This window comes from Narcine bancroftii, chromosome 5 (genome assembly GCF_036971445.1).
Source record: "Narcine bancroftii isolate sNarBan1 chromosome 5, sNarBan1.hap1, whole genome shotgun sequence".
Classification (NCBI taxonomy): Eukaryota; Metazoa; Chordata; class Chondrichthyes; order Torpediniformes; family Narcinidae; genus Narcine; species Narcine bancroftii.
Window position 1 is genome coordinate 170,200,119 of NC_091473.1, and position 24,704 is coordinate 170,224,822.

Sequence of the window (24,704 nt, forward strand, 5' to 3'; positions counted from 1 at the left end):
AGATCTTCTGATTACATTAATAGGAAGGGTAAATTGTATAAAAATGAAGGTAATGCCAAGACGACAGTATCTCTTTCAATCGTTGACTATTGCACTAACTAAAAATTTCTTTAAATTATTACATAATTGTTTAACACAATTCCTATGGAATAACAAAGTTAACATGGGATTATAAATTGGGAGGACTTATACTCCCTGATTTTAAGATATATCCTCTTTCTTTGAAGTAAACAGTCTTCCTTCGTGGATTCAAATGGGACGGAATTCAATACAAGAGGAGATAATGAAGGACTTTACAAGTGGAATGTCAAGTCAATAACAAAAAAATGGATAAACTAATATTAATACATTTGATTAGAATATGGCAAGAAATAAATGAATGTATCAGAGAAAAAAAAAGTTATATCTCTGAAGATACCATTACACAAAAATGTACTACTGCCTATGAATCTGGGTTAAAAAAAAATATGAATTCATGGCAATGACAAATGAATAAGATATGTTAATGATTGTTATAGGGAAGGATCTCTTAAATCTTTTGAACAATTAAAAAATAAGTATGGAGTAGCTAATGGGGCATTCTTTTGCTTTCTCCAGTTAAGGTTGCTCTTAAGAAAAAGATGGGGACCAAACTTGGCCCCACCCGAAATTAGTGAGATGGAATGAATGATTTGGCTGGGGAGCATACCTAAATTTATATCCAAAATGTACTTGGATCTCCAAAATTAAAGTGATGAACTAGGGTTTCAGAGATTGAAAGAGAAAGACAGGATTCACATTTAGGAGGTGCAATAATAGAAAGGTACTGGTCTGATTGGTGTTTGAATAGCATGACGTCAATTATAAATGAAAGATACGGATTAGTATTTCTACACAAATTATACCACACACCACAGAAATTACATAAATCAAAAACAGAAATATCGGAGATGTTTTTTAGATGTGAAATAGAAAGAGGAATGTTTATATATTCTATGTGATGGTGTGTGAAGGCGAGACCTTTTTGGAAGGATATTACTGAAATACTAACAAGGATAACGGGAGGCCTTCGTGGGCAACCTGAAGCTTCAATTTAGAAAATATTTTGGCTTATTGAAATTTTCTCTTTCTTGCCCTATTTTTTCTAATTATTTATTTTAACCTTCCATGATTGACATGGCTTTTAAAGAATGGTATAGATTTGGCATTAAATCTTTTAACAATTTATTTATCGAAGCAAGTCTTGCTTCTTTTGAACAACTGTCAGTTAAATAGAGATTACCAAATATTTTTTTTAAATTTACAGATTAGAGAGTTTTTGCAATCTCAATCACATACATTCCCAATAAGGACTGGAAAGAATTTAATAGATGTAATTTTTAATTTATAATCTTTCTATAATGGTTCAATATCTAACATTTATGGCATGCTGTTGGGAATATGAGAGGCTAGTTTAGATAAAATTTAAAGCGCCTGGGAAGAGGACTTAGAGCTTTAAATCTCTGAAGAAACTCGGAATGTAATTTTCAAATTGTTTATACTCATCTTTATGTATCTGCCACTCCCTTCTACAATTTAAGAAATCCATAAAGCTCACATATCACTGTGGGGACCTTTTATGAATTATTTTCAGAATCTCTCATTTGATTTGAATGCAAAAATGTTGACTAATAAGGGAATTTATTACTTTGATTAGGAATTCTATTTTCCTCTCCTTGCCACACAGCTTTGTTTTTGGTAGTGGGTTTGTATCTTATATACTGGCATATAATATGTTTGATTGAGGATGCAGGGTACCTTGGATGAAATGGTATGATCTAAGTGTAATGTCTTATTTTTTGCCTTTTAACATTCATTCTTCTGTATGTATTTTTCAATGTGAAATTTCAATATTAATAAAAATATTGAAAAAAGCAAACTGTGGAGCACAGGGCCAGGGGCAAACAAAGGAAAAAAGTATCTTTGTCCCAAACATTATGAAAGGCACTGTAATTTCCAAACCACAGTTTTAAAAGACCAATGAGATATTTAATTTGGTGGGTGGATCCAACAATTTGCAAAATGGGAATAATTTGTAAATCAATTTAAACTCCAATAAATGTGAGTTAAGAAAGGTGAACTGGCTAAATTTATTTTTAAAAGATTCAAAAATCAGAGAAATAAAAGATATCATGAGTTCAAATACAGAAAGGAGATCGAGAATCTGGTTTTGTGCTTGCGGAACAAGGGTTTTGCTCTCAGCTTCAGGAAGACCAAGGAGCCGATTGTGACCTTCAGGAAGAGGAAGCCAACCGTCAAAATCAGATGACCCCTCCCGGAGCCAACATATCAAGATAATCATGAAGAAGGCACACAAATGTCTCTACTTTTATGAAGACTGAGGAGATCTGACATGCTGTCAAATACTCTATAAATCTTAACTGGTGTTCTGTGGAAATATTGACTGGTTACAGCATGGACTAGTCTGGAAGCTTGTGTGCCCAGCAATTCAGAAGGCTGCAGAAACGTGACAAACTTAGGAAGTTCAACAGGTGCATCAACTTCCCATCCATTAAAGACGAGATGCTACATCAAGAGGGCTGCCAACATCATAAAAGATCCCCATCACTCTGGTCATCATCTCTTCTTACTGCAACCTTCAGGCAGATGATAGGAAAGCCTTAAGTCTGGCACCTCCAGGTTTAAGAACAGTTCCTTTCTCCTTCAAACTCCTTTGAAGAAGACCGCAGTGACCAAAGGCAAAGGAGGAAAAACCCAACTCCCAACCCACCAATTTTCCCCTGCAACCGTGTCTGCCTGTCCCGCATTGGACTTGTCAGCCAAAAACGAGCCTGCAGCTGACGTGGACATTTACCCCCTCCATAAATCTTCGTCCGCGAAGCCAAAGAAAGAAGAATAGAGTCCCAGATTCACTCTAACCATAAACTACTCCTGGACTATTCAAACAGGGTTTTTGTACTATCTGCATTAATAAATGTTTATTTAGCTATGCTTTTATATTTGTCTTGAGACATTGTGGAAATTTAATTAACACTATTGTTATTGGCGTATATTACATACCTGTATGGCTGCAGCAAATCAAAATTTTGGTACACCAATACACTATACCTATTTAAATGACAATAAAATCTCAAATCATATAAAGTATCAGTGATAATGTCTTTTAGTCTTTGATAAAAGCAAACAACAAAGTACAATTTATTTTAGAGAGCTAGAATTACAAAGCCTAGAAATTATTTAAACTTCAGTTGGATACATGAAGGTCAAAGAAAGATTCAGAAGGATCGTTACCAAACTATAGTACAACTTTGTTAATCCAGTACACTCTTGACTTCCAATGGTGCCAGTCAGGCAGATTTTGTGGACAAATTTTCAAGGAACTGTGGGAAATGGAGCACTGCTGTGTTCTGAGGGAGTACAGGAAACAAAACACAGGTGAGTTTCAAGAGAGCAGGAAATATAATCTGGTGAGCCAAATGCTGAGTAATTGCGACCATCAAATAATTAGACAGATGGTTATTGATTTATCTTTCAGATTTATTGTCAGAGTACATATCACATACAACCCTGAGATTTTTTTCCTGCAGTCAAGGCAAAATTACCACTTATTGGTAGTGCAAGAAAAATGTACACGTGTAAACAAATAAAATGTAAACAAACTTAATTTTTTTCTGTATTGCACAAAATGCAAAAATAAGTCTCTGATTTGAGTTTATTGTTGAAGAGTCTGATAGTGTTGAGGTAATGCCTGTTCTTGGACCAGGTGGTGCGAGTCTTGTGACTCTTTCCTGATGGCTGCAGCGAGAACAGAGCGTCTGCTGGGTGGTCTGGATCTCTGATGATGATTACTGCTGCTCTCCGACAGCAGCGTTCCCTTTAGATGTTCTCGATGATGCTAAAGGTTTTGGCTGCGATGTCCTGGACTGTGTCCTCTACATTTTGGAGGTCTTTACACTCAGGGATATTGGTATGCCCATACCAGACATTCCACCAGACATCTGTAGAAATTTGCCAAGGTTTCCAATGTCGACTGAGGTTGGAAGTTTAACTGGGTGTAATTCTACTATGCTGCATCATTTTAAAAAAATTAACAAGTTTACAATATTCTTGTATCTGTTACACTACTGTACCACTTGCTTATGGGAATGTAATTAGGAGTGAGTTAAAAAAAAGTCCTGTTTTGATGTTATTATGCATAATAACATTCATACTTTCAAACCAACTACAATAATATCATTAGTTATATTTTTTGATGTTTAATAGCTACATGTACCATAATGATGGTAAAAGCTGCGAAAAGTTTGAACACGCTTCCATTTGGAAACACCAACTTATCCAGTCGAGTTACAATAATGCCAACAAGAGGATTTAATTGAAAGAATTCAATGCCAAGACTTAAAAATTTGCTTGGCAAAATGCAATCTATTGCAGCAAACGTAAACTTTATTTCTCTCTCTCTCCTGAAAAGATTTTAGGATTGCAATGCATTGGGCAGCAGTTGCTCTGTGGTATTTTGCCATTGGATTGCCAGAATATTTGGCAATGTAAAGACACCAAAGCAAGAGTAAATCCTGTCATTGTGCAGTTTTCCTGATTCTTCCCACAAGAGTCCACAGCACCTTCCAAGGATCTCACCTGGCCAATCTGTGAGGAATAATACCACAACAGAGCTCCCACAGGAAAGAAAATTCTGTCCTCAATGTTCAGCTTTAGCAGAGGCCAATGAATAGAGAGCAGGAGCAAAAGAATTACACCTATTTTGCCCCAGGGAAGTTAATATTAATTTTGTTTTATCACATATAACATCAGTTGATTAACACAAGAGGATGGGAACATGGGAACTGCAAGGGCTGTTGCAAAACTGCTAAAAGAAATTTGGCTTCAAAAGAAATGTATTGCAGATTATATAATAGTTCAGCTGCATAAATTTACAATTCCAATCTAGATAGTAACTGAGAAATTGAAGTGTTGCTTTCACTTTTTATACCAAGCAGCAATCTGATCATTATATTATCTTTTGACTTGTAAGTTGTCATGCACAGACCTGAATAATTTGCAATTCAATACCACTTCTAATACGCCAATTAATATTTTAACATTTCTTTTTTAAATATCAACATTTAAGTTCATTATTTTCTGCAAAAAAAACTGTGATTAAAGATTCAGATATGATATGGACATTGATAGGATGGCAAAAAAGCTGACATCATAGGCAGATGATTCACTGAAGCGTGCTTCACTTGGAGAATGATTCAAATTGGCATTTGTGCTTTTTTAAAAAAACACGCTAATGAGGGGATAACGAACAACTGGAAATTGCGTCCAATAATAATATTTTTTTAAAATCACTCATGAAACTTGCAGACCAGATTTCTATTTATCAATTATTGGACAGCTACATTATATCTTGAAAATTTGGCACATTAAGGAAAAATGTATAATAGCCTTGAAACTCAGTTTCATATTTCATTAAATTAATAATTAATACATAATGCATTGATCAGGTAGTATTATTTTTATAAAATGCTTTAGGAGATCCAAGTATATTTAGATCTTCTCTAACATAGTAAATCAAGACACTGAAAAGGTCTCTTAGATTGTTCAGGCTATTCGTGCATATTTCACAATAATAACATTATTAAAGTCTAATGACTCTGTTCATTTGGCAAATTAGCATTTACAAGAAAACAAATGCAAATTTTCCAATTATTAGTTGATTTCCTATCTCACTGTCAGTGAACTATCAGAAAATACACTTAAATAAAGACCAAAAATGCTAGAAATAGTCAGGAGGTCAGATGGAATAAAAGATATTTAACGACACTCATGTTCTCATAAAAGGTTATTGACTTGAAATGATAATTTGTTTCTCTCCCCACAGATGCAACCTATTATGATGAGCATCTCCAGCATTTTATATTTCTGATTTCCAGCCTCTCCAGTTTTTTGCTTCTCAAAATAACCTATCGTTGTAATATAATGTTACATGATGATAATATAGGTAATAAACAGTTTATTTATATTTAACAGAGTTTTAATTTCATTGTTATGTCCATAATTTTGAGAAAGGTACAAGTATTAGCTTTAATTTCCAACCTAACATAGATGCGAGTATGCATTTTCAACATATCATATATGCTGTTTTATAGGATGATCTGAACAAAATTTTCATTTTAAAATCAGGGTCATCCTGTACAAAGAGTCTAAAATTCTTCCTTTGATGACGAAGTCCCAACCCTGCTGCCACCTTCCTGCCAGCTCCAACATAATCTCGCGCATGCCCTGTTATTTGTTAAGCCCCTCTGTGGAGTCCATTCACCCAGTCTGACTACTGTCGATTCTGTTCAGGCTTTAAATGGCCTGTTACAGGAGCTGACAGTGGTTTACTGTATTTTAAAATATCCAAATAAAATTTAAATCTTTAAATGATCATTTATTATTAAAATATTGTGATGTGGCAGCATACATCCTCATGGCGAACTGACCCCCCTTGTATCTCCACGTGGCGGGGCAGCCATGGGGAAATGGCATCTTCAGAGGTTTTTCTCTGACTCCAGCATCCCTTCCAGCCCGCACCCTGGGCAGCGATTATGATGTCACAATGCACCAGGTGACTGAGTTTATGCTGCCCTTAAAGGGACAGGCTGAATTTGAATAAAGACAGTCGTTAACGACCCTCAACATGGGGGCTGTGTTTCTTCCACTGCTCACAACGTCACAGTGATGACCCCGACAAGCCCAGATGAATTTCTGGACTCAAAACACCATGGATTCAGCAGAGGTTAACGCTGTCTCCATCAAGCTTTCCCCCTTTTGGACCCACTGACCGAGAACGTGATTCGGGTAGACGGAAGCACAGTTTCAACACTGCAACATCTCCGCAGACGCCACGATGTTTTACCACGTCGTGAGCGCTCTGGACCAAGATACGGAGGCAAGGAAGGATGACATCATCCACCACCCCCCGGCTATGGGCAAGTACACTGCCCTTAAAAATCTGTTGCTGGGAACTTTTGGGCTAACGCCCCAGCAACGGGCTTCCAGGCTCCTACACCTGGATGGGCTTGGAGGCCATAGTCCTTCAGTGCTGATGGATGAGATGCTGGACCTGACGGAAGACCACAAGCTTTGTTTTCTCTTCCACCAAATATTCCTAGAGCAAGAGCCAGAGGATATTCGGCTGCACCTTACAGACTAGGACTTCTCAAACCCAAGAAAGGCAGCCGCCTGTACGGACACCCTCAGGCTCACGAAGAGGGAGAACGAGGCAGCTCTCAACTTGGTGGCATGTCCGGGAACTAGCCGATCGCCACCCACCCCCAAGACCAAGTCAGAGGAAGGCCAGTCGCCCTGGTGCTTCGACCACCAGCGCTGGGGAGCACAAGCCCATACGTGCTGCCAACCCTGCGGGTTTCAGGGAAACAACCAGGCCAGCTACCATTAATGGCTGCACGAACAGCCTCCTTCATGTGATGGACAGGTCCACCGACCATCAATTCTTGGTGGACACAGGGGTTGAACTGAGCATCCTTCCCACCCCCCCCCCTCACCACCGCATTAGAGACTCGCATCCGATCTCGTGGTCCAACCTGGGGAGGCCAACAGCTCCACCATCAGGACCTTCGGCACCCGCAGAGCACAGATCCAGGTCGGGAAGGAAAAGTTCCACTGGAGGTTTCTCCTAGCCTCCGTGGGCACCGCGCTGTTGGGGCCAACTTCCTGAGGGCTCACGGTCTCCTGCTCGACATGAAGGGCAAGAGGCTGGTCAACTCCCAAACGTTCCACTCCACACTACTGGACAAGGCAGATGCCTGTAGGCCCGAAATTGCCACTGTAGCCGCCACCAGAGACGAATTCACCGACATCCTCCACAAGTTCCCCATCATCCTAGAGCCATGCTTCAATGCCGCTGTGCGCCAGCATGGGGTCTTCCACCACATCGCCACCCAAGGCCCCCCCACTGCACGCTAGGCCCAGACAGCTGCCACCAGCAAGCAAAGGAGTTCTCCAGACTTCAAGAACTCAGAATCGTCTGGCGCTCGGACAGTGCCTGGGCATCACCTCTCCATATGGTCCCAAAATCATCTGGGGGGGGGCTGGATACGATGCGGGGATTACTGGTGGTTGAATGATGTAACCACACCCGACAGGTAACCGGTGCCCCACATACAGGATTTCTCCGCCAACTTCCACGGCGCACGGATCTTCTCCAAGGTGGACCTTGTGCAGGGATACCATCATCTCCTGGTGCATCCAGATGATGTGGATAAGATGGCCATTATCATCCCTTTCGGTCTCTTCTAGTTCCTGCGTATGCCCTTCGGCCTAAAGAACGCAGCCCAAACATTCCAGTACCTCATGGACGCGGTAGGGAGGGATTTGGACTTTGTGTTCATTTACCTGGATGATATACTCATTGCCAATCACAGCCATGACGAACACAAGGCCTACCTCCGTACCCTCTTTGCTCGCCTGGCAGATTTTGGCCTCATGGTCAATGCAGTCAAATGCCAGTTTGGTAAGGAGACCCTCCAGTTCTTGGGGTACACCATATCAGCGGCCGGGGCCGCACCAGTGCCGGAGAAGGTGGCAGCCATCCACCCCCACCCTAAAAGGCCTTCAGGAGTTCATGGGGATGGTGAACTTTTACCATCGTTTCATCCCCGGAGCTGCTCACACCATGTACCCATTGTTCGCACTGATGTCCACCAAAGAAAAGACTATCCTGGCCGAAAGAGGCAAATAGGGCTCTTGTCACGCCGAAGGAGGCTCTAGCCGACGCGACACAACTAGTGCACCCACGGACAGAGGCACAAACAGCGCTCCCCGTGGACACCTCAGCTATGGCAGTGGGGGGGGTCCTGGAACAGTGCCTCGATGGACACTGGCATCCACTGGCCTTTATCAGCAAGCAGCTGCGCCCACCAGAACTCAAATATAGCGCCTTCAACTGGGAGCTCCTGGCACTGTACTTGGGCATCCGCCACTTTCACTACTTCCTCAAGGTCAGGCCATTCACAGTCTTCACGGACCACAAGCCCCTCACCCAGGCACTGACAATGTCCAAGGATCTGTGGTCCGCCAGACAGCAGTGCAACCTTTCATATGTGTTGTAGTTCACGACCGACATCCAATACAGGGCTGGTTAGGACAACGTGGTGGCGGATGCACTCTCATGACCTGCTATCAACACTCTCGTCCCCAGCCTAGAATACGCTCAACTGGCCCAGGCCCAGAGGAATGATGCAGAGACTCAGGCCTTGCGGACCAGTTATCCAGTTACCCAGCAGCCAGGACACACTGCTCTGCGATATGTCAACAGGTACGCCATGTCCAGTAGTCCCACCACACTGGAGAGCAAGGGTCTTCAGTCTAGTCCGCAACCTCGCTCACCCAGTAGTGAAGACAACGGTGCGCATGGTCACAGAGAGAGGTGGTGGAGCTCACCAGGAACTGCACCAAGTGCCAGACCTCCAAAGTCCACTGACACACGCAGGCTCCCTTACAGAACTTTGACTCGGCAGCTCGCAGGTTCCAACACATCCACGTCGATATCATTGGACCCCTGCTAGTGACAAGGGAGGCTTGTTACCTCCTCACAGTGGTCGACCATGCACAAGATGGCCGGAGGCTATCCTGATCAAGGAAGCCTCTACGGAGATGTGCGCCAGGACTCGGGTCAACCGGTTGATCGCCCAATTCAGAGTCCCAGCGCACATCACCAGCGACAGGGGCATGCAATCCACGTCTGCCCTGTGGACCCAGATGGGAAAACTCCTGGGGGTGAAGCTCCACCACGTCATGGCATACCACCCGCAGTCCAACTGGTTGGTGGAGAGGCATCGCTCATGGCCTGGCTCTCTGAACCAGATTGGGTGAACGAGCTACCCTGGGTCCTCCTCGGGATTAGGATGGCACCAAGGAGGACCTACAAGTCTCGGTGGCGGAGATGGTGTACGGTGCTCTGCTTTCCCTACCGGGTGAGTTTTTCAGCTTAGACCCTGACACAGCGGCCACCAATGCAAACCTACTGGTGGACCTCCACAGGAGACTGGGTTCCTTGACTTCCCCCACCCCCACCATGCCACGGCACTCGGCCAATCCACCTCCCCAAATAACTTGATTCAGCTCAGTTCATTCTTGTGCGAAGGGGGCTGCAGGGCACACCACTGCAGCGACCATACGAGGGGCCATACAAAGTCTTGCACCGGCCAGAAGGAACCTTCACCCGAGACATTGGGGAGAGGGAGGAACTTTTTACGGTGGACTACCTGAAAGCAGCCCATCTGGGCTCGTCACAGCCAGTGCAGATGGCCACGCCCAAGCACCGGGGCCGGCCGCCAAAGTGACAGGACGCATATCTTCATGGCGAACCGGCCCCGCTTGTATCGCCACATGGCAGGGCAGCCATGGGGAAATGGTGTCATCAGAGGTTTCTCTCTGTCTCCAGCATCCCTTCCAGCCCACACCCTGGGCAGCGATTATGATGTCACAATGCACCAGGTGACTGAGCTTATGCTGCCTTTAAAGGGGCAGGCTGAATTTGAATTAAAACCAGTCGTAAATGACCCTCAACATGGTGGTTGTGTCTCTCTTCACTGCTCACACTGCCACAGTGATTTGCTTTTAACAGCATCCACTGTTCAGAGCTAAGTGCCAGATTTGGGGTAGTCTTTTCAAAGGGTATCACTCAAAATAAACATTTTAGGTGGAAATTCCAGGATCGTTCTGTATATGAGTCATCCTATAAATATGAATACATATTCTTCTTGAAGTTCCCTGACCTTTTGACCATTTCTTACCTTTGCTTGTTGCCATCCTGTTTCCCTTTCCTGTAAGGGTGTAAAAATGTAAAGGATATTAAGGGGCATACAATGGGAATAATAAAGTAGTATAGTGGCTCAACAGGTAATTCTGCTGCCTCACTTCTCCAGTGACCCAGGATTAACCCTCAGATCTGGTGCTCTTCATGTAGAGTTTGTCTGTTCTTCTTCTGAACATGTGCATTTCCCCAGTATCCTCCCACATTCCAATGATGTGCCATTGGCAATTTAATTAGTTATTGTAAACTATTCCAAGCATATGCAGGCGGTATACGAATCCAGGTAGACTCTGAATATGACTCTAATAGAGTACTGAGAATTGAAATTAATATGGTTTGAGCTCAATTATCAAAGGATACTGAATACTAAATAAAATCTCCTCACAAAGCAATCAATGGCAAAAGAAGTCCAAAACAATCATGAGGTAATTTCTGATTATTGCAATAGTTTTTAATGGATTGTAATTTTTTTTAAAATCAAGACAAATAGACAAGAGGAAGAGAGACAAAGTGCTTCAACAATGCACAGCTTTACTTCCAACAAGTAAAATGGAGACTTCGATTCCCATTCACCAAAAATATATTTGGGGCCCACTGTTAATGATACAAGGCATTGTTAGCATTAGCACATTTACAACAAATTCTCCATCGTTGTTGGACATCTGGCCATTTATTATCATGAATAAAATTCAATCGAGCCAGCCGACATGCAAGTGGGAAAGGAGACACAGATTTAGGATGTGGTGAAACAAGAAACTCTGCAGACACTGTGATTGTTGAGAATATACAAAAATGTTGGAGAAACTCACCAAGTCCCACAGCATCCAGAAGAGGGAAAGTGATTTATCCATTCTGGATAGTGCCATGAGAGTTTAGAATATTCTCATTAAAGGTCAAGTTAAAAATCTCAAGACTTTCACAACATACAACCAAGTTTCATCATTAAAAGGCAAAAGACAACCATCCCCAACCCAAAAACACCCAAAAACCTGATTAGAGAAAACTGTGAGCTGGACACTATTGCGCTCTTTAAATTTATGGGTTTCAGGAGATGCAATAAAGTGGTGTGGAGAAATAAATGAACCATGAAGTGTACATGAACAAATCTTGGAAGGTAGAAGGACTGGTTAATAAAATGGTTAACGATTTACAGTTTCTTTGCTTCATTAACCAGACTCAAAACATACTAAAAGGTTGTCAAACACAATCTGCTGCAGCATCAGATTTTTTTTAAAATGGCTGATGTTTGGAGCCAAAACTCTTTAATTCTCTTAAACTCTAAGAATGAGAAAATGTTGTGCAGAGCCCAAAGAGAGGACAGGGGAGGGGGGGGGGGTGGAGGTCTGAAGTGGCACAAATCAGGACAAGATTGGATTGACCAAATAATAATAAAATGGAAAAGCAAAATGGCTGATAACTAGAATGTATAGAATTGAAGTGATTAGTAGAAGTAGCAAATAAGTAAAAACAACAATTTGCATTGTTTCATTATGGTTTGAAATTTTGTATCTCATTCAATGTTAGCTAAAAAGCTGTGTTATGATGGCAAAAGATGGGTACTGAAATTCAGCAGGATGTTTTGAAAAAATTGGATCGTTATTCATGCAACCTCCCTGTGGTGAAACCACTATTGTGTGTGTGTGTGTGTGTGTGTGTGTGTGTGTTTTATGTTTGACTCTGCACTCACTGACTGGCTCGTGCCTCATCCTGTTTAGCCCCCATAAAGGCTGTCATGCCACAACCTAGACCCCAGTTCAAGCCTGGGTCAGTGTGAGCCAGCAACACAAGGGATGTTGTCCATCTCTTGCTAATAAAAGCCTCCAGTTCCAGTAACTTCAGCCTTTGCGTAATTGATTGTGCATCAATTTTATTAGCAAGATTTTATTTCTTCTGAACATGGACAAATACTTGAAGCTGGACCGCCTAGTGATCGACCCAAGAAAACCTGAAGCAGCTGAAAAATTCGCGCTCTGGCACCACTGTTTCAAAAGATTCCTTGCAGCCTCTGAAGCTGCGATCCAGGATGATGAAGACAAGCCCCATCTGCTATTTCCGTTCATCGGGCACTGAGTCTACTGGGACTGCCAGACCTACGGAGAAGCTAGGGTACAAGGTACAGGTGAATAAAGTCTATGCACAGCATGCCCTCCACTTGCACAGGCAACGACTCGAGGAAACATTCAATGACTTTGTCAGGGACCTGCAGGAGCTTGCAAGGGATTGCAACTGCCAGGCTACGAGTGCTGAACAGCACACACAGCTGCTGATCAGAGATGTCTGTGTAGCAGGCGTCCACTCCAATTACGTGAGGCAGAGGTTACTTGAGCAAAAAAGACCAAGCTGACCTCAAATAATCGAACTGGCAAACACCCTGGAAGTAGCCATCCACAACGCAGAATTGTTCTCCAGTGAACACATGCCCGCCTCGAGGGGGACATAGGTACCACCATCTTGGGAGACGGGATTGTAAGCCCCCTCCTGACCCGTGCTGACCTCTGCAGCTTTTAGTGACCACCCCACGTGAATGCAGGCAGGGCAAGCATTCAAGGAAACGCTGCCCTGCCAAAGATGCCACCTGCTCCAACTGCTGGAAAAGGGAACACTTCACAAAAGTTTGTAAGTCTAAGCAAGCCCCCAAGCCCAGCAGCACCACATGTGAATGGAGACCACCATCTTTAATGCAGTTACTTCCACCGCCACTTCCGGGGACCTGGAATGCCCACACGTGCGCCACAGAGATCACCAACTATGATGATGTCTCTTCCGTCTTTCCCCTCTTCCTGTCCAGTGAACGTTGACTGGGCCGTGTGTGCGCCCTGGGGACCGTCAGAAGCCAATGAGCTGACATCGGTAACCCTGGATCAATGCAAACCACACCAACTTTCCAGAGCCACAATGGACATCCTGATAAACTGCCGCCCCACTGCCGACCTATTCGACAGTGGGAGTATAGTGAACTTCATTCACCCAAACACTATTCAGTACCACTCCCTTGGGTCAGTGTGAGCCAGCAACACAAGGGATGCTGTTCATCTCTTGCTAATAAAAGCCTCCAGTTCCAGCAACTCCCAAGAGAGAAAGTGCCTCCCTAGCTTCCCAATCCAAAGCAGCCAAAGTTTGTGGCAGTTGTACTGTGACACTGACTACCCGAGGCAGAGTAAACCGTGACATCAAGCTCCTAGTACTGCCACAGCTCTGTGCACCCATCTTATTGGGATGAGACTTCCAGTGCAACTTAAAGAGCGTCACCATGGAGGACAACGGGCCCCACTCTCCCCTCACGGTCTGTAACCATCACTTTGTAGACCACCTGCCCCTCTCTCACCACGTGGCACACCAACAGCCCCAAACCCAATCACCACAGCCGATATGCGGCTCTCCATGCGCCATATTCCCCCCCCCCTCCACCCACTCCCCTTATTCACTAACCTCACCACAGACTGTAAACACGTCGCCTCTAAAAGTCAGCGATATAGTGCCGGAGATTGGGCATTTATCAAGTCCGAGGTGAGACACCTCCTCACCAAAGGGGTGATAAAGCAGAGTGTGAGCCCCTGAAGATCCAAGTTGTGGTACAGAAAAGTTGAGAGAAACACCACATGGTCATAGACTATTCCCAGACCATCAACAGGTTCACCCCAGCTTGACGTATACCCCCAACCCCACATTTCCAACACGGTGAATCAGATTTCCCAATACAGGGTGTTCTCGACTACAGACCTTGCGTCTGCCTATCACCAGTTCCCCATTCACCCCGAGGACCAATAGTACACCGCTTTTGAGATGGATGATCGATTGTACCACTTTCTCAGAGCCCCTTTCGGAGTAACGAATAGGGTGTACATCTTCCAAAGGGAGATGGATCAGATGGTGTACAAACACTGGCTGTGAGCCACTTTCTCATACCTCGATAGCGTCACCATCTGTGGCCATGACAACAAGAATCTCCAAAAATTCCTCCACTCTGCCAAATGCCTCAATTTGACATTCAACACAGGGAAGAGTGTCTTCAGCACACTATACTAGGCTGCATTGTGGAGAATGGAGCCATTAGCACTGACCACATGTTCCCACTGTTAGAACTTCCACCCACTCCCCTCTCCCCACTGCCTCAAGGCTTAAAAAGATGTCTGGGGTGTTCCCTCTTCTTACGTCCAGTGGGTTCCCAGCTATGTGGAGAAGGCCCGTCCCATCATTAGAGCCACCATTTTCCCCGTCAGCAGAAGCCCACAAGGCATTCCACCACATTAAATCCAACATCGCAAAGGCCACGATGCACGCAGTGGATGAATCCATCCCATTCCAGGTAGAGAGTGACACATCAGACTTTGCCCTGACCACCACACATAGCCAAGCGGGCAAGCCTGTAGCATTTTTTTTTTAACCGTGCATCCTCAAGGGCCCTGAGATCTGGGACTCCTCATCAAAAGAGAGGCTCAGGCTGTTGTTGAAGCTGTACGGCACTGGAGCCATTACCTTGTCGGTAAGCATTTCACCATGCTGACTGACCAACAGGCAGTCGCCTTCATGTTCATCAATCAGCAGCGGGGTAAAATCAAAAATGACAAAATCCTGAGGTAGAGAATTGAGCTCTCCACCTACAACTACAACATACTGTACCAGCCCAGAAAGCTCAATGAGCCTCCTGATGCCCTGTCTCAAGGGATATGTGCCAGAATGCAGATGGACCAGTTGCAGGAGCTCTGCCACCCTGGAATCACCCGTTTTTTTCACTCCATCAAGGACCATAATCTCCCCTACTCCATTGAGGGCATCAGGACACTGATCAAAAATTGCCAGGTCTGTGCACAGTGCAAACTGCGCTTCTACCAGCCTGACAGGTCACAACTGATCAAGACCACTTGCCCTTTTGAACATCTGAGTATGGACTTCAAAGGATTCCTACATTCCACAAACTGCAATGTGTACTTGATCTACATCATAGATGAGTACTCGCAGTTCCCCTTTGTCATCCCTTGCCCGGACATGACCTCAGCTACCGTTATAAAGCCTCTGAATAAACTGTTCATCATTTTCGGATACCCCTGCTATGTCCGCAGTGGTAGGAGTTTGTCCTTCATGAACGACGAGCTGCACAGATATTGGCTGACCAAAGGCATTGCCTCTTGCCATACCACCAGCTATAACCCCAAAGGGAATGGCCAGATGGAGCGGGAGAACGGCACAATCTGGAAGGCAGTACTACTGGCCAAAGGCTTCCCCATCCCCCACTGGCAAGAAGTTCTCCCAGAAGCCCTCCATGCTACCTGGTCCCTCCTGCGTTTAGTGACCAATAAGATCGGCGTCAGGAACTACCTTACCCACCTGGCTATTATTCCCTGGGCCCATCCTACTTTGCAAGCACGTGAGGATCCATAAGTTCGGCCCTCTAGTCAAGAGTGTCCAGCTGCCCCATGTAAACCCACAGTACGCCTATGTGGCATTCCCAGATGGACGTGAGGACACACTATCCATCCAGGACCTGGCACACGCGAGAGCATCTGGATCCCCCCTTCAACCAGTCAACAGGTACGCATACCCCTCCCCCCCAGCTCTCCAGGGTCTCAGATCCCTACCCTCACCACCTCAATAGTTAAACCACTATTGTGCATGTAAATGATATGACTTTTTATGTTTTACCCTGCTCTCACTGGCCGGCTCATAACTCGTCCCCTTTAGCCCCCATAAAGGCCGTCATGCCACAACCTAGACCCCAGTTTGAGCCTGGGCCAGTGTGACCCAGCAACACAAGGGATGTTGTCCATCTCTTGCTAATAAAAGCCTCCTGTTCCATTAACTTCAGTCTTTGTGGAAATGATCATGCATCATTCCCTTGAACCTATCAGATAGATCAAGTCAAATATGACTCAATATTTTTCTCCCAAGGGTCTTTCATCTCTGCACTCTGATGTGTTATTTGTTTTCTACTTGTTCAGCATAGACATTAGGTGCCATTACAATGCAATTATTTACTAGATATGAAATTAACGGAGCTTTTAAATCACTAGCATCTCAAAACTTGACATAACGAATGCTTCTGTGGAACATTTAAACATTTACAAAGTGAAAATGTGATTGATTCATCAATTGAGAAGTTTAATTACTGACAGCTTGAGAATATTGCAAAAGCTTAAAAGCAACATCAGAAGAGGGGATATTGTATAGTTGTGCCCAGGTACTATGTATTGAATTTTACAGCAATTGCAGGAGTATGTTACTCTTGCCTGATGATTTAAATAGTTTAATTTCATTATGTGTTCAATCAATTCAAACCTTTATAGATACTGCTGAAAGAACATATCGGGAGCATAGATTTGTGCATATAACAAAATCTATTTGTATATTCTCAATAATGCCATAATCAAAATTATTTGATAGGCCTTTACAATCACTTGCATCAATAAGAAGGATTTCAAGATGTCTGAAATTATCAATGATATTTTATATACAGCATCATTATATTATTATTTTTGTCAAATAATCTAGGAATATATATGAACAAAACAAAATTCTGGAAAGATTGAACTAGGCACATAGAACCTGTGGGGAATAGCTTTAGTTGAAGTTGGCTTGCACAATCTCTCATCTTTGTTGCCACCCTTCAGACTGTCATGACACAGTCCAGTTTTGTGATCCTATCAGGTGGAACTTTGAGCAAAGAACACAAAATTTTAATAAATTCATGATGTTTTTAACTCTGAAAACTATATTTCTCAGTTCCACAACTTCATTGGAGTAGTGTTTTTCAATAAAACACTATTTCTGGCTGTGAATAACAGAAATCATTTAACCTCCAAAGGTCAATGCATTCTACACTCACTTTGAACAGGTCAGTGAGCCACCATTTGCCACAGCAGCCACATGCTTTTGCACATTTGTACTCATGACTACCATCACAGACATCACATTAGCCTTCCAAAGAGTGATCATGTGGAAAGTGGTTGGACTGGATAGTGCCCATGGCTATGACCTGAGAAAAAAAGCTGACAATTATATTTGTAGATAACTTCATTCTTCCCCCTTCCACAAGTTCTCAAGGCCAGCAATAACCACCCCCAAAGCAAAACAAGACAACGTGCTTTCATGACAACCACCCAGTGTCTGTAAAGTTTATCATTATAATAAATTCTGGATTGTGGCCTGCATCAACTCCAGCCTTCCAGAAAACCATGATCCACTATAGTTTGTCAATGACCACAACAGATTCAGCTCCCTGGCCCGAATCAGAGCCCAGAAACATCAATATAACAAAATCACCTGTATTGCTCGTGTTTTATCAACCATTGCTGTACCTTTAACATCATAATCCCATAGAAACTCATCTCCAAATTTCTGGACCTGTAAGTCAGCACCACCCTCCACACCTTCCTCTCCATTTGACTGCAGTTATGATTAATGATCACTCCTCCTCAATAATCCTCAACAATGGTGCCCCATTTAACTGCATACTCAACCACCTACACGACTCCTTATAAACCATGACTGTAATGCCAGGTACTGTCCCAATTCCATGAATACCATTGCAGATGACACTATCATTGTGGGATGGATCCCAAATAATGACAAGAGAGAATACAGGAAGGAGATTTAAAAAAACGTGGGACAGAGTCAGGACAACAACCACTCCCTCAATGTCAACAATGGAAATGCTCACTGACTTCAGGGTGGAGCCCTACCCTAACACTGGTTTTGCAAAGTTGCTTGAACATGCAGGTTAATGAAGAAGCCAAGTAGTTAAAATTACTTGGCTTCTTAGTGCAAGACGATTACAGTACAGCAATCCGGGTTCGAATCCAGCGGTGTCTGTCAAGAATTTGTACATTCTTTCTGTGTCTGTGTGGGTTTTCCTTGGGTGCTCCAATTTCCTCCAACTCCCTCAAATGGGGGTTCTAAGTTCATTTGGGTAAAAATGAGTTCCACAGGATTAAATGGCCAGAATCTGCTTCTACCATGCTGTAAATAAATTTGATTTTGAAATTTAAATTTCACAATTAAGTTTATTAGCATATGCATTATTGATTATACTTTATATAAAACTGTAATTTTTCAATTACTCTACTAAAGATTGTACAGATTTTGGGAATTTGCAGCCATTTCCCATGATAGTCAAAGGTTCACTGGGCTTTGTTCTCCAACAATATTCTTAAACGTTCCACTGCATTGTGTTCAAGGGCTATGCAGTAGTCATTTCTGCCACTACAAAGAAGGAAAGATGCACCTTTTAAAGGTAGATTGATAAGGACTTCAATAAGTTCACTCAATACCAGTTGGCAGATTGGGTTTGCAACAATGCCAAGCCACTCTGTGGTAATCATTAAAATCATGCACCAGATTAAATTCTATGCCTTTGCTACTTTCCACAGCTCTCCAAAATGTTCCTCAACCCTGTCAAAAGCCTTCTCCTATTCCAGAGAAAACACACATTCTGAGACCTCCTTAGGAAATAATATAATTTTTATAAATGACATTGCAATGGGAATACCAATTTTTAATAAATCCAGTCTGACCATCAGATATAATATGTGACAAAACATTTTCATCGATGAGCCAAAACTTTAGATAAAATTTTAGGATCAATGTTGAGTAAAGAAATTGGCCTGTATGAAGAGCAGTCGACTGGATTTTTTATATTTTTAAGAATAAGCGAGATAGAAGCTTCATAAAAAGACTGTGCCAGCCTGCTCAACTTAAAAGAATAAGAAAGGGCATAAATGAGGTATTATTAAGGAGCAAAAAGCCTCAAAATTCTCCAGAAAATCCATCAGGTCCTGGTGACTTCCCAGAATGTAATGAACATACAGCCTCAGCAATTTCCTCATTATGAAGTAAGTTGATCCAACTGCTTTTGATGAGCACCAGAAAGTACAGGAATATTCAATTGATCTGAAAAATTATTCATTACAATATTATCCTTGGGAGAATTAGAACTTTAGTTGAGAATAAAATTCCTTAGAAGTATCATTTATTTCTAAAATATCAGTTGTCCTATCACTATTAGCTTTGCAAATTTCTTTAATTTGTCATTTGACTATTAAAGCTTTTAACCAATTAACCAATAGTTCGTCTGTTTTATCTCCAGGAATATAAAATTGACTTCTCTTTCAAAAGTCAGCTTTTAATTGAATACACGAGGAGATTATCAAATTTACTTTTAATTTTGACATGCCATTTATATAAAGCCGAGTCTGGAGCCAGAGCGTACTTTTAATTTAATTGTTTCGGTTGGTTTTCTCTTATTGGCCTTTTTCTGAATACTTGCGGTATCAGAAATAATTTGCTCCCTAATAAAAAGCCTTGAAAGCATCCAAACAATAAGTCTCTTCTACAGTGTTTTCTTCAAAAAAGAAAGTAATTTGTTCCTCCAAGAACTTTGAAAAATCTTTATCAGATAGGAAGTCTACATTAAAATGCCAATATCTATTTATTTAGGACAGTTCAGTTTAAAGATATGAATGTCAGAGCATGGTCAGAAATGACTATATTTGTACATTCACATGATTGAATTGGCAGTACTATTTGACTGTTGATTTTTAAAATAAGTCGATCTGCAAATATGCATGATGAACCTGAGGAAAAAAATGAATACCCCCCATCTTCTGGATGAAAAAAAGCCAGACATCAAATAATACATTTTAATAAAAAGATTGAATGACTAAAGCAGATCTATTCAAAATGGCTGGTTTAGAAGATCAGCAGAACAAAACCTGATCTAACCAGCAATGAAAGTCTCCTCCCATAATGAATGAGTAAAGGCTCAGATCAGGAAAGGATGAAAAATAATGTTCAATGAATCCAGGGTCATCCACTTTCAGAGCATAAATATTAGCAAACACTATCAAATTATTATACAATTTCTCTGTCACAACAACAAAACAACCATTTTTATCTGACACATTATGTTAAACAAAGGAAACTGTATAATCTCTAAAATTCAATACCCCTCTGGCTATTCCCGGAAGAATGAAAATGCAACCAGTTCCACCATCTAAAAAGACATGTATTGTCACTGCTGTGTACATGCATTTCTTGCAAAAATATAATTGGGACCTTAATTTTTTTTTAAATGTAACCAAAAATAATTAATGATTTGATCCATTTTAACTATTTAAAATAAAGTAAGAGGCAAGCAAATAAGTAAATAATGAAAAGATAACCGAAAACAGATGTGGCTTTGTAAACCAACTGACTGTGCAATACAGAGAGAATATTAAAATCATTAAAGTGCACAAATCAAAGTCCTTAAATGAGTCCTGATTAAGTTTGTCATTGAGGCGTCTGATGGTGGAGGAGTAGCAGATGTTCCTGAATCTGGTGGTGCATCTGTGGCACCATACCTCTTTCCTCTGACAGCAGTGAGAAAAGAGCGTGTGCATCCTTGATGATTGCTGCTGGTCTCTTACAGCAGTGTTCCCTATAGATGTTCCCAATGGTGGGGAGGGTTTTGCCTGTATCCTGGGCTGTGCCCACTACCTTTTACACGGCTTTATGCTCAGGGATATTCGTGTCCCTGTACCAGACCATGATGCAGCCAGTCAGCATACTTCCCACCACACATCTGTAGTAATTTGCCAGGGTTTGTGATGTCATATCAAATCTCCGCAAACTTCTGAGGAAGTGGAGGCGCTGACATGCTTTCTTCATGATGCCATTGGTGTCCTAGGTCCAGGAAAGATTCTAGTGACTCCCAAGGACTTAAATTTGCTCACCCTATAAACCTCTGATCCCCCAATGACCACTGGATCATATACCTCTGGTTTTCCCTTCCTGAAGTCTACAATCAGCTCCTTGGTTTTGGTGACAATGAGTGCAACTGAGAATTGGAACTCTGAATAAATTATAAGACTTCAAGCGATTACTATCGACTTAAAGAAGGGTCCTTCTCAAAAACATTCACTGACCATTTCCCTCCATGGATCCTGCCAGCTTGCTGAGTCATTCCAACTGTTCAGCTTGTTTGCTTGAGAGTTGTAACATCCTGGTCAGTCACTCAAAGGGAATTATTCTGTTCTTTATACAAAAATTTAACTTTCAGGCAATGTTGTCTCCCACTAAGATTACCACCAGAAAATTGTACCATTTCACCTCCAAGCATGCACTTTCCTGCACTGAGTCCCATAAAATGAAAGAAAATCTCGCTCATAGGTGCAAGGATATAGGTGTTGTCCTTTGCGCTTCGCCACCTGTTCCCACCCCCCCCCCAAGGGGGTTTGTGGGGGGGCCCATTCCAATCAGGTCAAGTCAAGATGAATGTAAGAGACCTGAAAGACAGGCGTTGACAGACCCAGTGGTTGTTTTTCTTTTTCCTTTTTTTGTCCTTCATAGGCAGAGTCTTGTTTTTTATGTTAAACAAGTGTCTTTGTCATTTTATGCGAGTTAAGTCCTTTTATCAGTTTGTGTTGTGGGGGGAGGGAGGAATAAAGCCAGACTCAGTCGAGAGAATGTAACTATACTTCATAATTGTGATTGCTGTGTTGTGAATCAGTGAAATTGTCTGTTTGGAAAAATTATAAATAAAACATTCAAAAAAGATGCATTGAATGTAGATGCGCTGCATTCATAGAGGTAAGTGGAGCAAGGTAGAGGCAGAAAATATCCACCTTTACACTTGCTCTTTTCTTCACCATGAAAAGCCCTGAAGATAGATTGCCAACATTTCGGGTCTGAGCCCTTCTTCAAGGAAAAACAAAATCAGAAAAGGCAGAACCAGGATATATCACAAAGTCTCAGAATTGGGTGTGGCCGTGCTAAGGAGCTGAGCAGACGTGCTTTGAAATACCTCTCCACAAAAAGTATTTTAAGAAAAACTGATAGAAAGATCAAAACCAAAATTTTAGCATCAAAAATGGATACACAAGTGCCAAACAACCAAGGCACCAAAAACAAAAACTGAAGAAACACAGCTCAGCCAGGAACATCGAGTGGAAAAGGTTGGGGGCAGCAGTGGGGTCGGCCCAAGATGTAACCAATATCCTGAACAAAATGTAAATTTTTCAATTAAGAAAGGGGGAGATTCAAACTAGAGGACATGGTTTAAGATTGAAGGGGGAAAATTATAAGGGGAACATGAGGGGAAATTTCTTTACACAGAGGGTGGTGGGATTGTGAAATGAGCTTCCGGCAGACGTGGTCGAGGCGGGATAATTGGTTACATTTAAGGAAAGACTGGATCGTTACATGGATAGGAGGGGACTAGAGGGGTATGGACCGGGTGCTGGTCAGTGGGACTAGGAGGGTGGGGATTTGCTACAGCATGGACTAGTAGGGCCGAACTGGCTTGTTCTGTGCTGTAAGTGGTTATATGGTTATGCACTTGTTTCATGAGTATGGAATCAACGATGAGAGAAATATTGGAAAAGGTAACAGAAATTCAAGAAGTAATGGAAGACTTAATAGAACAAATGAGTCATTCGGAGGCTGAGCTGGTCAAAACAAAAGACAGGTAAAAGGCACTGGAAGAAGCAGCAAAAACATGGGACATAGAAAAAAAGGATTGATGGACAAGATCAATCATATGGAAAGTTTAAGCAGACAACAATGTATGAATCATTGGAATGAGAGAAAGAAGAGGGAAAAGACACGGGGAGTTTCTTTGAAACATGGATCCAATAAACACTGGGACAAAGCAAGTTGAATGCAAAGCTGTAAATTGAAAGGACTCACTGGACCCTTGGACCCAGAAGAACCAGCAAACAGCGACCACGACCAGTCCTGGTAAGACTTTTAAGTTACCGGGAGAGATACGACCTTGGGAGCAGCATTTGAATGTTCAAAAAATAATAATGGCCTATTAGTGGTGGACAATGCAAGAGTAATGTTTTCCAGGACTTTAGCCCTGCTTTAGTCAAACAAAGAAAGGAATTTGACGAGGGAAAGACACAATTACGATCTAAAAACTTTAAATACTTAATGATTTACCCAGAAATGTTGAGGGTGGATGTCTTAGAAGGCAATTGAAGAATTTTCAAAAATAAAGTGGAAAAATTTTAAAGAAAGTTATGAAAAGATTAAAGTCACCAGGTGAAAGAGCGGAAAAGACCACGTCAAAACGGGACAAACTGAAAGACATACCTTTTTATTTATATTTAGTAGTATTGGACAGTCTTGTTTTCACTGAAAAAATAAAGACCATTGTGGTTCATATGGAGAGCTCTGAAAAGATAGAAAGGTGGTATGGAAAGTAGCAAAATGGGAACCAATTTGGGGAGGGGGAAGAGAAGATTTCTTTTTCTTCTTTGGAAGAATCCGCGGGCTTTTTTTGTGGGCTTCCAGCTATGATTGTCAATGTCACTGTCAAGCTAGGTGGGTGGGTGTGTGGGTGTGCGTTTCTTATAAAATATGTGTGTATGTCACAAGGGAAATGTGCGTGTGTCTTAAAAGGGAAATGTGCATGTCTCTCAAAAGGGAAATGTGCATGTCTCTCAAAAGGGAAATGTGCATGTCTCTCAAAAGGGAAATGTGCATGTCTCTCAAAAGGGAAATGTGCATGTCTCTCAAAAGGAAAATGTGCATGTCTCTCAAAAGGGAAATGTGCATGTCTCTCAAAAGGGAAATGTGGGTATGTCTCTCAAAAGGGAAATGTGGGTATGTCTCAAAAGGGAAATGTGGGTATGTCTCAAAAGGGAAATGTGGGTATGTCTCAAAAGGGAAATGTGGGTATGTCTCAAAAGGGAAATGTGGGTATGTCTCAAAAGGGAAATGTGGGTATGTCTCAAAAGGGAAATGTGGGTATGTCTCAAAAGGGAAATGTGGGTATGTCTCAAAAGGGAAATGTGGGTATGTCTCAAAAGGGAAATGTGGGTATGTCTCAAAAGGGAAATGTGGGTATGTCTCAAAAGGGAAATGTGGGTATGTCTCAAAAGGGAAATGTGGGTATGTCTCAAAAGGGAAATGTGGGTATGTCTCA

At 42.2% G+C, this 24,704-nt stretch overlaps 1 protein-coding gene across 11 annotated transcripts in view; it reads right to left on the reverse strand.

Moving 5' to 3' along the window:
* Positions 1-24,704, reverse strand: part of LOC138764176 (voltage-dependent L-type calcium channel subunit alpha-1D-like) — a 427,400-nt gene that overhangs the window by 333,728 nt on the left and 68,968 nt on the right. Inside the window, exon 1 of one of the 11 annotated variants that reach the window (XM_069939717.1) lies at positions 10,251-10,416. The exons of the other annotated variants lie outside the window; for them this stretch is intronic. Within the exon in view, the coding sequence (XP_069795818.1) occupies positions 10,251-10,265 (15 nt within the window). The 5' untranslated portion in view covers positions 10,266-10,416. Of the gene's footprint in view, positions 1-10,250; positions 10,417-24,704 lie in introns of those variants that run through there. 11 annotated transcript variants of the gene reach the window in all.